At 48.6% G+C, this 15136-nt stretch overlaps 1 protein-coding gene across 1 annotated transcript in view; it reads right to left on the bottom strand.

The window, feature by feature from the left end:
- UBL3 (ubiquitin like 3) overlaps positions 1-13319 on the bottom strand; it is a 115841-nt gene extending 102522 nt beyond the window's left edge. The window contains exon 1 of the mRNA XM_040426166.1: positions 12733-13319. Coding sequence (XP_040282100.1) covers positions 12733-12759 — 27 coding nt within the window. The 5' untranslated portion in view covers positions 12760-13319. The remainder of the gene's footprint in view (positions 1-12732) is intronic.
- Positions 13320-15136: the final 1817 nt, after the last annotated feature.

The following is a 15136-nucleotide window of genomic DNA, read 5'->3' as shown; positions in this document are numbered from 1 at the left end:
GAGACATTCAGGGCTTAATATATGCGGCCACGTGTCTTCAGTAGCAGGAAAAACAATCTGCTGCATTCTGCAAATTTAATAAAATCTTCCTAACAAGCCGTTATAATCAGTGATGCAGGAAGCATCCGATTTACTAACCACAGCCTAGAGAATCGGACAGAAGGCACCAAGTATGAAATGCACAATGGATTAGAGACAAAGCACGATTAGACGAAGGAGGCACACTATAGTGAGCGATTCCGACAAGAAGGGAACGCACATACGATGGAATTTTATGTATGCCGCCATCCAGTAGAAACACAGGCAGGATCTGCGCATCAAGCATAGCCCAAAAGCAGGTCTCAGGATTCAGAAAGTCATACACGGAAACCAATTTGATGGTTTTAATGGCCAGCAATAAAGTACTCTCATGAGAAAAAAAAAATTCTAAGCCCACTGACTACTAGGAGTTGTCCATCCCTACTGCCAGCATTATCTATGCCATGATTAGGGAGAGTATTTTTATCCGTCTGAAAAAAACGGATGTCAGCCGAAAATGGCTCATACGGATGCCAAATGTGCACAACTGATGCCCAGGATCTGGATCTGAATACTTTAATACCATGAAATAAAAAAATTTTGTATAGCTATTAAATTTTTTTTATATATATATATATATATATATATATATATATATATATATATATATATATATATATATATTAATAATAATAATAATAATAAATAAAATCTGTATAACGCCACCTGCTGTTTGTTCTTTTCTTTATTTCTAGTCCATCTCACTGAGGAGGTCGCACGCACTCCGTTTTAGGCTACGTCTACACGACGACATTTGTCGCACTAATGTCCCGCGACAATTTTTATAATGGCAGTCTATGGTGTCGCACTGCAACATGCTACATTATGTGACTGGGACGCAACAGTCGCAGAAAATCCATTCGAGATGGATTTTTCTGCGACTGTTGCATCGCAGTCGCAGTATGTTGCAGTGCGACTCCATAGACTGCCGTTATAAAAATTGTCACGCGACATTGGTGCAACAAAATGTTGCGCTACAAATGTTGCAGTGTAGTTGTGCCCAATCCGTCGCGCGACAAATGTCGTCGTGTAGACGTAGCCTAAATCTTTAATTGCTACCCGCCATATCTTCGGTTAGAAGCTGTGGCAGTTACAGGGAGAGAGTTTAGGCTTGAGCGAATCGAGCTTCAAATCATAGATCCGAAGTCGCTGTACAGAGACCTCGTTTCACCCGAAGTCGCGGATGAATTCGGTATTCATTTCTACATCTTAAAAAAACATTGAAAATTCGGAATCCAAAGTCGGGTTTGGTACCGGCTGATGCCTCAGTACCAAACCCGACTTCGGATTGCTAATCTTTGATCCGAAGCTCGACTCGCTCAACACTAAAATAGAGTTGCAGCAGAGAGGGCACACCCCGAGAAAGGCCACTCCCCAAGAGAAGCCAGCCTGATATAAATCTAGCAGAGCAATTGTAGCAATGAATGTGGATATTTCTGGATCCATGCGAGGTACGGGGCTGGTTCTAGCTTTGTTAGAATGTGACTGGCATGTACTATATGATGTCCTATTTCCATTTTTTACATCAAATCATGGCATAAACCCTTTAATAGGTCCAGCTGCATGCGAGTAGGTGCCTCCCAAGGTCCAGAACACCACATACAGCCCACATCCATATTCATTGGAATTTCCCAGGATAAAAAGGACCACATATGGACTGGAAAACCACCAGCTGAAGCAGTACATAAAACTACTGAAATGATGTCAAAGGGACTCTCACAAGAACATCATGATCAGTAGGAGGACAGGATGGTGCACGTGGTGGCTTCACCATACATTACAATAGGGAGACATGACTAAAAAGGCCCACTCCAATAATATGAATTTCAAAAACTGGAAAATCACACAATCCCCAAGAGCCGTGATGGGAATCTGCTCTTCAAAGACCTTTCTTCTGAGAGTGGCTTTTGACCCTCACAATGTAATGTGGCCAGCTTGGCATGAATTGGACTTCCATCCATCAGAAGACTCATGTGACAACCATAAATTCCCAGAACTGACCTCAGAGACCTCAGGAAGAGGCATCTAAAACCTCATAAAATGAGATGTACTGCAGCAGACTCCAATGTACCACCGCTATACAACAGGGCCTGAGGAGAACTGCTTCTCTCCTACGGCTATGTTCACACAGTCAAACAGGACCTCCATTTAGTCTCAGATTCTGCACTAAAATCAGTGTCTAATCTAATGACAATCTACCTCCGAAGCAAATGAATGGGGTTTCCAAAACCATATTCTCGTGCACCAGAAAATGTCTGCGCAGATTTAAACCCACAGAAGATAGGAACCATGGGTCTAATGGTCGTGAGGATCCGAGGGTGAAGCGCCCGATTATTATCCTACGTAGGAGCCTAGACTTATGGTCCCATTCAGACGGACATAATGTACCTGTAGCTGACGCTCTGTATGAGTCACAGATTCCCCCATAGGGTTCTAGTACAACAGAGAGGGCGTGCGAGTGTTACATCCGGCAAACGCAGTGTTAAATACGGGTACTATACCCTGCGTTAGAACCGATGTCATGCTCCTGACACCTCAAATGCAATAGAAATACGTCATCCAATGTCTAACTCTTAAAGGGGTTGTCCAGAATTTTTCCACAGATGGCATTTCCTGAGGATAGGCTATCAATATATTGGCAGGGGTGCGGGGTGTTGGACCCCCGCCTGTCAGCTGTTGTGAAGCAGCCCCAATGGCTGACATGGTTGCCGTCTATACACCCCCGTCCGGAGTGTAGTGAGCGGAGATTTTTACTGCAGTGTTGTTCCCATTTACGTCAATGGGGGCATTGTTGAGGAACGGACGAGAAGTTGTGCGTAGTTGCACTCCAGAACGGTTGATCAGCAGGGTCGCGGGGTGTCAGACCTCCGCCAATCAAATACTGCTGGCCTATCCTGCTTAAAAATGTTGGAAACCCCTTTAAAGGGCAAGGCCACACATTGCAGAATCCACTGCCATTCCGCAGCAAGATCCACGTGTGTTAGGCTATGTTCAGATTACATTTGGAGCATACACTAGGAAACGCTCCCGGTGTATATGTGATGCCTATCCATTCACTCTACGTCCGCCAGGTATACATCTGTATCACAGGTCGCACTACGTTTTTTGCAGAAGAGTAAAAATACTCCTTTGACCATTTCTGGGGAGTATTTTTACCCGAGGAGCATTACAAAACTTGCGGTAATTCAAATACATAATACGTAGGCCTACACGTGTTCAAATCCGGGTTGGAGGCTGCGTTTGGAGCCTCTGTTGCAGATTCTGTCGAAAGACCAGACAAAAAAAGCCTTGGATGCAGCACTTTTTTGTCCGGTAAAAAGACAGATCCCGAACAGAAACAGAACGGATCCCATCATAGTCGGAGTCTGTTCAGCTTCTTCCCTGTGGGGTGACAGGAGGAGGGGGGAGCAGGGTCACCAGTGGGGGGGGGGGGGTGACAGGAGGAGGGGGGGGGGGGAGCAGGGTCATCAGTGGGGGGGGGGGGGTGACAGGAGGAGGGGGGGGGGGGGAGCAGGGTCACCAGTGGGGGGGGGGGGGGATACTTCTTGTATTTCTGTAGGTCATGCCCTCATAATAACTATTCTGCACACCTAGAGACTACGCTCCTCATTATCCTGCAGCCGGAGGAGGGGTACTAGTTATGGGGCGATAGCAAGGTGGACAAAACAACAACTCTCCCACCACCCAGCCTGCACATATACACCCGCAAAGTGTTTAAGAAGACCTGAAAAAACTTTTGACCCTGTTTTAGGAATCGGTGGGGGTCTCAGTCCCCGGACCCCTACAAGTCACTAGGAGTTAGAATTACTGAAGACGGCCTCCAGTCTATAAGCCTTTAGTCAGAAAGTGAGGGCAAAAAAAAATAAAAAATAGCCTCTGCCTCCGTTTTAGTCGTCAGTGGGGGTTTCAGCACCTAGACCCCCATGGATCCGGCACATGAGTGATGCATACAGACGTTTACAGCCCCCAAATGCATTAAATGACAAAGTCAGCACTGCTACACAAGTACAGCGCAAAATCGTGTCCGCAGATGGCGGAGAGGTGTCCCATCTATACCAAAGCTGCGCCCGTCGTACAGCGGCAGAGCCCCTCCAGCGAGTTAATAATCACACACGTGTTCTATTAATGACATGTCAAGACGTTCCTCGCTCCAATATTGCTTCACATTCTTTGCAGCGGGTCATTAACCAGCTCTCCCTCGGAGTAGAAGGGGACGGCGCATTCTTCTGCTTCTTCCACCCATTCCTTTTCTCTGAAGGGAGGAATTATACGCTCCCTGCGTGAGGCCTAATGGATTCTTTTGCGCTGGGCGCCAGCAGATCAATAGCACTACCACAGTAAACAGCAGGGGATGAAATAACCTGCCATTTACAACTGGTGGCCTGACCTCAGGCCGCGCTGCCCCAATGCACCTTCCTCTGATCCCCATTGTCCTGCGCTGGCTTTATTTACCGACACGCCGGGGAGCGCCCCGCTCAATAGTGAATATCACATGAAGAATTTGGGATTTACTGATCACGCCGTGTCAGAGGTCCGCCGTCCTGCAAGCTTGCACAATGCACCCACCACTGGGAAAGTTGCAGTATATGGCATAGGACTGCACATATACACCGCCATACTGTTTAAGAACATCTGACAACAAACTTTTGACCCCGTTTTAGGAATTGGTGGGGGTCTCAGTAGCCAGACCCCTACAAGTGACTGGGAGTTAGAACTGCTCAGCTGAGCGCTGAAGACGGCTCCAGTCAGACAGGGGGGAAAGCCAAAACGGGGAATTTAGTGACAAGTTCTTCACTATCTGTGGGGGTCAGACTGCTGGGATCATAGGATGGACCCCCTGGAGCCCTGCAAAATAAACGGATCGACGGGTCGGGCATACGTCCTGCCGCTCCATTCATTTCTACAGGAGGTCTGGAGACCGCTCGGCCATTTCCGGAACTGCACGCGCCCCACCTGTTGGTCCATTCATTTTGGGGGGCTCCAAGGGGTACAGGGTCCCCGTTCTCATGATCAGTGGGGTACCAGTAGTAGAAGCCCCACTGATCTAATAGTCATCCTCTATCCTGTGGGTAGAGGATAACTTCTCACAACTGGATTACCCCTTTAAGTCAGTTTTAAGAGGACCTCTCCCCTCCCCTGACATGTCCGTTTTAGTAACTACTTGCATCCTCCTTGTAATAATTCTCTAGTATCTCATCTTCTACATAAGATTAGGAATGAATTGCTAGCAGTTCGCAATGAAGATTCAGTTGGGTGTTACCAGTTGGGGGGTGCACAGTCTGACACTATCCAATCAGTGATGCCAGTGTCCCCCAACTGGTAAACATTGCAGGAATAATAGAGGAATGGCACAAGATGCTCTAATCGTCATTACATGGGGGATGCAAGTAGTTACTAAAAGAGACATGTCTCTTTAAGAATATAAAGGGTAGTCTGCTCTGGGGTATGTGGGCAAAGCTCCAATCACTTGCAATGTGCTAGCAGATTCCACCCCACAAAATCCGCAACGAAATCCAAACCATGTGAACTTAGCCTTACGGTAAGGCCTCATGCACACAGCCGTTGTTTTGGTCCGCATCCGAGCCGCAGTTTTGGCGGCTCGGCTGCGGACCCATTCACTTCAACGGGGCCGCAAAAGATGCAGACAAGAATAGGCAGTTATATTAAAGGCTGTCCATGCCGTGTTTTGCGGATCCGCGATTTGCGGACCACAAAACACACAACGGTCGTGTGCATGTAGCCTAACTGCTCGGTTGTGAACAGGTTGGGTGACACTATCATAGTCCATGGGTACATGCCTTAAAGGGGTATTCCGGTTAGATTAAAGTTATAACTAATGGGGTAACTATTAGATTGCTGGGGGTCCCCATACCACCTGCAGCTTTTCTGAAATTAAAGGAGCGGCCGGTTGGGCATGTGTGCGGCCGCTCCAGTCATTTCTATAGGAGATAGAGTGCAGCGCTCCCCTATCTCTGCAATTCCCATAGAAATGAGCGGCCGCATGCATGCCCAACCAGACGCTCCGTTCATTTCAGGGGGATGCAGGGAGGGGGTACAGGGCCCCATTCTTGCGATCATTGGGGGTCCTACCTGTGGATTGGGGATAACTTAATCTAAGGACTACCGCTTTAATGAGGAGCTGTCTCTTCTCCTGACATGTCCGCTTTTGAAATTTGCTGCCAGGCTCCAATGCAAATTACAGCTGGGGGTCACAGAAATAGGACGCAGCTATTTGTAAACGGCAGCCCGTCCCTTTAAGGTCACATGCACACGACAGTGAAAAACAAACATGTGATGTACATTATTTTATTTTTATTTTTGCGGCCATCACCCGACCGTTTTAAGACCAATGATAGTCTATGGGGTTATTGACACAGCAGTTTGTTTGACAGCCAGTGAAAAACGGACGTCAGAAAATAGAACATGTTCTGTCTTGTCCGTTTGTCACTGACATACCGTCCCCATACAATTGAATGGGTCCATTTTTAACTTCAGTCTCTCAGAAAGGCATCAGTGAAATAAACGTCCATGTCAGTTTTTAACAGACTTTTTTTTTTTTTTTACGGTCGTGTGCATGTAGCCCAAGGCACACCACTAGAACATTCCCAGCACTTTTATAGCCGAGCCATTTTCACGGATTTATCACAGCAGTTTCGTTTTTTTATCTGTACATTCATGTTTGTCATCCAGAGCCGCGGTGACGGTCGTCCCAACAAGGAGGGGGGGCGGAAAACAAAAAGGGGTCTAAGTGGCGATGCGCAGCGAGGCCAGGACAAAAGACCAGAGGACAGTAAACTGTTGTCACCGGCGGTCCCGTTACCACTGCCCGATGAATAATTCAAGTGGTGGGAGTTATGCGTTCAATGGCACCATAATGACACATTGTGCACCAGGCTGGTAAAGTCTAGGACAATGTCTTCTAATGCCCCGCTCACCACACACGAGCGAGACGCAGAAGACAATGGCCGCATTCAGCGCACACATAGCAGAGCCGACCCGCATTACCATACAAAGCATGAGCAGCCCTCCACTCATACACCTCCGCCACTAGGACGGTCTTGTGTGCCTGCACTAATCTGACCGCCATCAGGCAGCTCAATGACGTTCCACTATGAAAAGACGGAATTATTCTGCAAGGTGTGAACACGGACATATTACAGCTCGGTAATAGTGTCCCCAAACAGGTGCCTCCAGCGAACCTCTGTACGTCTCCGATTTCATATGGAAAAAATCGTAGCATGATCCATAGGATGCTGCACGTATGAAAGAACAGATTTACGGGACCGCGATCGGCCAGGGAAACGCGGTCTGTGTGTCAGCCGTGGCTCCCCTGACCGGAACTGGCTGCATTATAGTCATTTATGACAGTTCTATTGTGATCGCAGGCCTTTTGTACTGTGCAATAGCCGCGCCATCTCAAAGGAACTGACTATGATACAGTGAGTTTGGGTCAGGGGTGCCGCGGTTGGCCCGGGAGATGTGGCCGGCACATGTGAATCAGCCCTTAGAGTTTAAAGGGTTTTCCAAGACTTCAGAACTGATGACCTCAGGATAGGTCATCAGTATCTGATCAGTGGGGGTCAGATACCCGGGACCCCCGCCGATCAGCTGACTGAGAAGGCACCACGGATGCTCCTGCAGCCTTCTCTCAGCTCACCAAACAGCGCCGTACATTGTATAGTGGCTGTGCTTGGTATTGCAGCTCAGTCCTATTCACTTCTATAGGGATGAGCTGCTCCTAGGTCCATGACCAATGAACTGCTACCTTCTTGAACAGCTGACCGGCGGGGGTCCCAGGTGTCGGACCCCCACGATCAGATACTGATGATCTATGCAGATAGGTCATCAGTTCTAAAGTCTCAGAAAACCTCTTTACAATCAACGGTATAGCACTAAAAACTAAAATACTGCGGCTACAGGCAATAGCAAGTCTCAGAAGGTAACGCAGCTAGCCGGCGCGCGGCTATGTGAGGGCGGTCCAAACACAGCCAAATCTCAGACATTTTGCAGGTAATCGATTTGCACTGTGGCCCATGATGACCAAAGCGCTGGATTTTTAACAACTGTCGCCTCGTCACCCCATTGATGATTATTGGATTCGACGCGACACAAGTGTCCGAGCCTAGATGCAGCCAGCGGCTGTAAAGTGACCGCAGCGTGGCAACAACCGCACGGCCCTGCAGGTCACAGCGGTATTCCAGTGACTCATTACAGACTGCTCGGTTTTCCATAGTTAAAGGGGTGGTCCGACTCCAAAACAATTCATTTCAGACAAACTCCATTACATCTTAAAATAAAAAACATCACACACACACCACTTACTCCAGCACCGTTCCTCACACAGCAGCGGTGACATTCTTAGATACGGCATGTGACCGCTGCAGCCAATCACTGTCCTCTGCAGCACATCACTGTACACGGTGGGAGTACCAGACCAGAGGCGCAGAGAACTGTGCTGCTGAAACCAGCGCGTATGTAAGGTGTTTTTTTTTTGTTTGTTTTTAAAATTTTAGGGGTTCTCTGGGATTTTTTATTATCTCATGCACCTTTAATGGCAATGTAGTAACCCACAAAACCACATGGTCATTAAAGGGGTTGATACTACTGTGAAAACATGGGCATATCACTAGGCTACGCCATCATGTCAGGTGCTGGTCCCACCCCTGGGATCCGGTCCTATGTTCAGAACTGAACAAAAAGCAGCCAAGTGCAGCCACTCCTCCATTCACCCCTATGGGACTTATGGAAATAGCTGACCCAGGCCGCACATGCGCAGCTGCTCTTTGTTCAGTTCGGAGGGTCCGTTCTGGAAATAGGCGCTGGTCCCAGGTCTGAGACTTGCATCCTATTTCTCACCGACAGAAAATCCTAGCGACATGCTTTCCATGTCCCAGATGGGAATACGCCTTTAAAGAGGACCCGTCGCCACAAAATGCAATCTGCAGGCAGCGTATTATAGCGCAGGAGGAGCAGAGCAGACTGATGTATAGTTCTGTGGAAAAAGATTCAGTATAACTTGTCATTTATATCTTTGCTTTTCCTGTATTTAAAATGAAATCTGTCACCAGGATCAACCCTATTTAACCACATATAGCCTGGTAGGGTTGATGTAGTTGAGTAAAACGATACCTGTATTTTCTGTCTAGGTGCTGGCGTTGTCCAGAAATTTACTCTTTTATTTCTATGCGAATGAGGCACTGGAGCACCAAGAGGCGAGCCTATGTTGTTTGAGCACCGCTCCAGTTACTCCCCTGGTGCCCCACTTACCCTCCCCTTATATTGACAGCGCTAGACTTTATGCCAGCGCCGTTGATGTCACTGCGCCAGGAAATTGAGGCGACGGCAGATGACGCTCTGGAAAGGTAGAATCAGATTGGCTGCTAGGGGCAACTAAACCAATTTTTTTTCTTTACACCAGTTTTTGATCAATGTACCCGATGAATATCCCCATACACAGGAGATGACCTCTGCTGACGATCAGGCAATTATCGGGAATGTTTAGTTCGTTCCCAATAATTGCCCTGTGTGAAGGGGGCCTTAGCCTCAGGGTACGGGCAGACAGCTCAGCCAAGCACGCCCCCCGGCAGCCGCACTGCCTGGCCATACCATTAGGGCTGCACAGCGTACGGTCCAATATCTACTTCACCATATATCACTGCAGGGCTATTTCACTACATTGGCACCGAACCTACACAGATCAGCCGGGGATTGTCACACCTAAAACTTTATTCGGACTGATAAATCCGACAATCATTACGGGCAGAGAGGCAATTACATGCCGACGGTTCAGATTTCTCTCTCGTACTCATAGTCTGACAGCTGGTACTTAACACACAATACTATCAAAATAGATGCAAAGTACTGAAGTATTATCGGGGAGGGGCTGCTAATGCCCAGAAGCGTGCGTTCACATGGGCAGGTTTTGATCAGGTTTGTTTTTATTTTATTTTTATGCCAAAACCAGGAATGCATTCAAAAAAGGAGAAGCAGCACCCGCTCCTAATACTTTGGCCTCATGCACGCGACCGTTGTGCGTTTTGCGGTCCGCAAATTGCGGATCCGCAAAACACGGATGGCGTCAGTGTGCGTTCCGCAATTTGCGGTACAGCATGGACAGCCATTGATATAACTGCCTATTCTTGTCTGCAAAACGGACAATAATAGGACAGGTTATTTTTTATTTTTTGCGGACCACGGAACGAAGCAACAGATGCGGACAGCACACAGAGTGCTGTCCGCATCTTTTGCGGCCCCACTGAAGTGAATGGGTCCGCATCGGAGCCGCGGAAACTGCGGCTCGGATGGGGACCACAACAACGGTCGTGTGCATAAGGCCTCTCTCTACTTTTTCAATTGATTTCTAATTTTGGATTTAAAAACGTTGATAATACCTGCGTGAATATGCTCCTACTGGCGTTTCTTTTAACGGTGCCATTCAGCATGCAGGGGCTTCTAGCAGCGCAGGCAGAAACGACAGCTCCTGCAGGCGAGTGGGATGGCGGAGCTGTGCTGCGATGGCGAGGAGGTAACAGTGAAGGAGGAGCGCGGCAATCTCCTCAAACATCTGCCTGGCAGGGGTGTCGGGAGTAGGACCCCCGCCGACCTAATATTGATGACCTGGTCATCCATATAGCAAACTGGACAACCCCTTTCTAGCAGCTCCATAGGCTAAGCGTGCCTTCCCGAAACTGGAGTGTGTGGCGGAAAAATGCAAAAAGTGTCCCAAAAGGTTTGCGCAAATAATCTAAAAAAAAAAGCCTCACACAGCCCTGTTTGCAACTTTTTATGCCATAATTCTGGAACGCAGGGCGCGAGAAACCCCCCCCCTCCACACACAAATTTTTCATCTCTTTTACAAAGCGCCATGTATTTAATAAATGATAATATTTATTTATATAGCACCAACATATTCTGCAGCGCCAACAAATTCAATTTCAAGCTTTTTTCATGGTGTTTTTGGATTTTCAGTGGCATTTTAAACAATTAATTTTTTCCAGTTCTATAGAGAAGCCTATGTGATTTTGGAAAAAATGCCACTAACATAAAGAAAAGAAAAAGACAACAAAAACATCCCAAACCACAAAGCTATTGTAGACCATCAATATAAGAGCGGCAGGGGTCTGACACCCCACACCTCTACTGATCAGCTATTCTCCAGTAGAGGACCCCCCCCCCCCCCCCGAGCTCTGTCCACTGTGCAGCGGTCGGTGGGGTGGAGTACCAGCGCTATCGGCGGAGGTGCAGGGTGTCAGGTGCCCCCCAATCAGAGGATAAGCCATCAATACTAAAATCCTGGATTGCCCCTTTTGAAGTGGTACAAATAAAGCAACATGCTACCAGTCGGGACGCCCCCATACACAGACTAATCTAGACTACAAGTCCCTTGCCGATCGTAGGCCCATGGAAAAGGCATGCCAACCAGACGGCAAATGAGCACCAGTCGCCATGCTATATAGTCGACCGCCGCGGGTTACGCTCTCAGAATTCTTACGCTGCCGGACTACAATGGACGTGTAAGATTTAAGACACCATTCATTTTGCTTTAAGCACAAGATGGCGGCTACCAACCACAGGAAATGCGGTTCCGGGCATCGGGCAGACACAGATGATCCCTATCACACACCGTGACCACACATCTGACAGGCTGCGAGTACAGAGACGGGCGCAGATTTCGGAGAGGACTGCACTGCAGATGTAACTGCTGAGACACCAAGGAAGACAAACCTCAACCGTCCGATCTGCTGACAGGTCACATTAGGATTTTACTTCCCCATAGACTGTGTGATAGACGCTGCACAAGGGGCCAAGCCGCTGAGGATCTATAGGGTACCGCCATGGGGTCAAACAACGCCCCCAAAACCACAACAGAGAGATCCAGATACTGGACACGACGCTGAGCTTATACGTCGCGATGATCGTCTACAGCGACGCGTTAAATGGTTCATCCAGAAATCACATAGCAAGCCGTCTCCGACATGTGGCAGTCAGGGCATGCTGGGAGTGGTAGTTCTGCAATTGCTGGAGAGCAACAGGTTGGAGTCCACTGAAGTGGAGGGAAGGCCAGTGATTGGGACTATTCTCTTGCAGACCGGGGTTCCCATGTTCTCCCGCGAGTTTCCCCGATCCCCAGGGATGGACTCTGGATTCCCTGGAGAATCAAATTAGGAACCGGAATAACGAGGAGAAACACAAGCAATCTGTCAGAGGGGGTCTCAGCGCCAGGACCTTCCCCTGCGGGCAATGCCACAGATACGCCCCCTTATAATCTAATGGTAACAAGCCAGGGGTCTGCCACCTTCCAGCTGCTGTGGAACTACAACTCCCAGCATGCACACTTCCTTGGCTGCTCTTCTAGGTACAGATGTGAGGGGGGCATGCTGAGAGCTGTAGTTTCAGTAATCTGCACATCACAACTACTAACGAGTAGCGTCCGGTAATGCCAGGCACAGCGCGCCGCGCACACGGGCAGGGACAGAGGAGACGTGGCGGTATAGGGGCTGACAGGTATGTACACGGCTGCGGAATAGGTTGGCGCTATAGAAATGATACAGACGATGCCAACTACAGTGATGAGTGGGCATGCTGGTAAAGGTCAGTATGGGGCACTGGCATCCAGTAATGACAGCGCATATACCAGTTCTGGGGGCATCTTACCATGTCCGCTGGCACAGGATTTGACATCTTGACAATGACAGAGGGGCACAGAGCAGAGGAACTTGCAGAGGATGATGAGGCTGATACTTCCCAGCGGCTGTGTTATATCCAGAGCAGCAGAGGGGTCTCCAGGGGTGCAGGGGGCAGCCTTGGCATGGGGGGGCACAGTGGGGTCTTCTGTAGCAGGTGACGAGCTGCCCTCCCCCTGCACGCTGGAAAGTTTCACTCCTGCAGGGGGTGAGGGGGTTAATCGGCAGAACACGGATCGCTCCTGGTCCCGATCTATAAATACCCCGCGGGGAGGGAGAGGTATTTCTAGGCAGACACACACACAGCGGCTCCGGAGCCCTTCACTGCCTCATTCCCGGAAACTGCGTCACCCCCTCCCGAGCACCGAGCAGCTCTGTCACCGGACAGGACAGAGCAGCGACACGACCGTGCTGAAGCCGGCTCCCGATCTGCCGCAGCCTCTTCCGTCCGTGCGTCTCTCTGCACGCAGCCGGCGCAGCTAGCAGAAGCTTCTCCTTCCTGTCATAGTCTCTCTGGCATAAACATGGCGGCCGCGGAGAAGGGGGAGGGGCTTAGCTGCGATCCTTTGTTGGCCACGCCCACCGCATTAAAGTGGGCTGCAGGAAGGCCCCTCCCCCACACACACACAATCACACATGCGTCGCCTGCCGGGAGTTGTAGTCTGGTGACGTGATTTGAGGGGAGTGTTGGGTTTAGCGAGCCGGAGGAGACCCCTGGAGGTCGCTGGTGACATCATCGCTGAGAAAACAAGCGTCCTGGCTGCAATGGTTAGGTTATTTATTATGGCCATGATGCTGGTTATGCTTCAGAAATGTCTTGCGCAAAACTAGTGATTGGGGGTCATTTACTTAAGACCAGGCGCACGCCTTGTCATAAGATGGGTGCCTTGTCATTGAAATCTACGCCGCCAGACCGGAATCAATTCTAAATCGTCATTTATGGATGTGAATTTGCCAGGGGAGATGGCTCGTCCCCTGCTAAGGTGGACAGCGGCATTATGAAGTGGCAAAACAGGGTCTTATTACTATTAAGCGTGGGCCTCTTTATAAATGAGACGCATCCTCCGGCAGTCCGTGCATCTGAATGAAATCTACGCCAGCTTGGAGCTAAGGGCACTTACACACCAGCGTTATTCTTTTCCGGCACTGAGTTCCGTCCTAGGGGCTCAATACCGGAAAAGAACTGATCAGCTTTATCCCCGTGCATTCTGAACGGAGAGCAGTCCGCTCAGGATGTCTTCAGCTCAGTCCCTGAACTGCGTTTTGGATGGAGGATGCTGCGGTATGATCTCTGTCCAAAATTCCGGATCAGTTGCCGGAATGCCGGATCCGGCATTAATTTACATTGAAATGTATTAGTGCAGGATCCGGCATTAAAAACACCGGAATGCCGGATCTGTGCGCAGATCGGTAAAAATGTGAATAAAATAGAAACTGATCAGTTTGTCCGTATGACAAACGGAGAGACGGATCCGTCTACGAATGCTGTCCGTTTGCATGCAGATTGCCAGATCCGGCAGGCGGTTCCGGCGACGGAACTGCTTGCCGGATCACTCTGCCGCAAGTGTGAAAGTAGCTTAACCTCAATTTCTATCTTCCGTTGGCACTAGTGAAGATAAATGTGCCAGGTCCGCCCTTGCCATGCCCTCTTTTTGGGAAAGTGGTGAGGGAGGCGTAAAAACTCCACTTGCGACTAGATTTGTTGCAAGTGGCATTTAAAAAGTCGCAAACATGTTTTTTTTATGCCAAAAGGTGGCGCAGGGAGATAATAAATCTGCCCCAATGTCTTCTGGAAGCCCAGACATAACAACTTGGTGCTGCTCCAGACTAAAGGGAAATTCCCTAAGGATGGATTCATACATAGGGGGTCATTTATCAAATTGCTGTAAAGTACAACTGGTTTAGTTGCCCCTAGCAACCAATCAGATTCCTTCTTTCATCTTCCACAGGAGCTGTCAAAAATTAAAGGTGGAATCTGATTGGTTGCTACGAGCAACTAAGCCAGTTGTACTTTACACCAGTTTGATAAATGACCCCCATAGTTTGTTTTTTTGGTGGCATTTTTCCGCACTGTCATGTTTTTAGTATTTTTTATATAGATAGGGCTGAGCGAACAACCAATTTCATTTGATTAAAGGGGTTATCCAAGAGTATATCCAAGAGCACTCTGGGAGACAATTATTATTATTGGGGGGACTTTTGGGAGCACTATTGCTGGGGGCATCCTGACACTTTATCAGCTCATCACAATTATTTTTGGGAGACATTATGTTTATTGCACTAAAAGGACATTATTTGCTGGGGGCAAATATTTTTTAGGGCACCGTGTGCCAATAATTATTGATGAGGGCACTATCTGTGTGTTACTAGTATTT

This window comes from Bufo bufo, chromosome 3 (genome assembly GCF_905171765.1).
Source record: "Bufo bufo chromosome 3, aBufBuf1.1, whole genome shotgun sequence".
Taxonomy (NCBI): Eukaryota; Metazoa; Chordata; class Amphibia; order Anura; family Bufonidae; genus Bufo; species Bufo bufo.
This window is presented reverse-complemented; position numbering and strand designations above follow the sequence as displayed.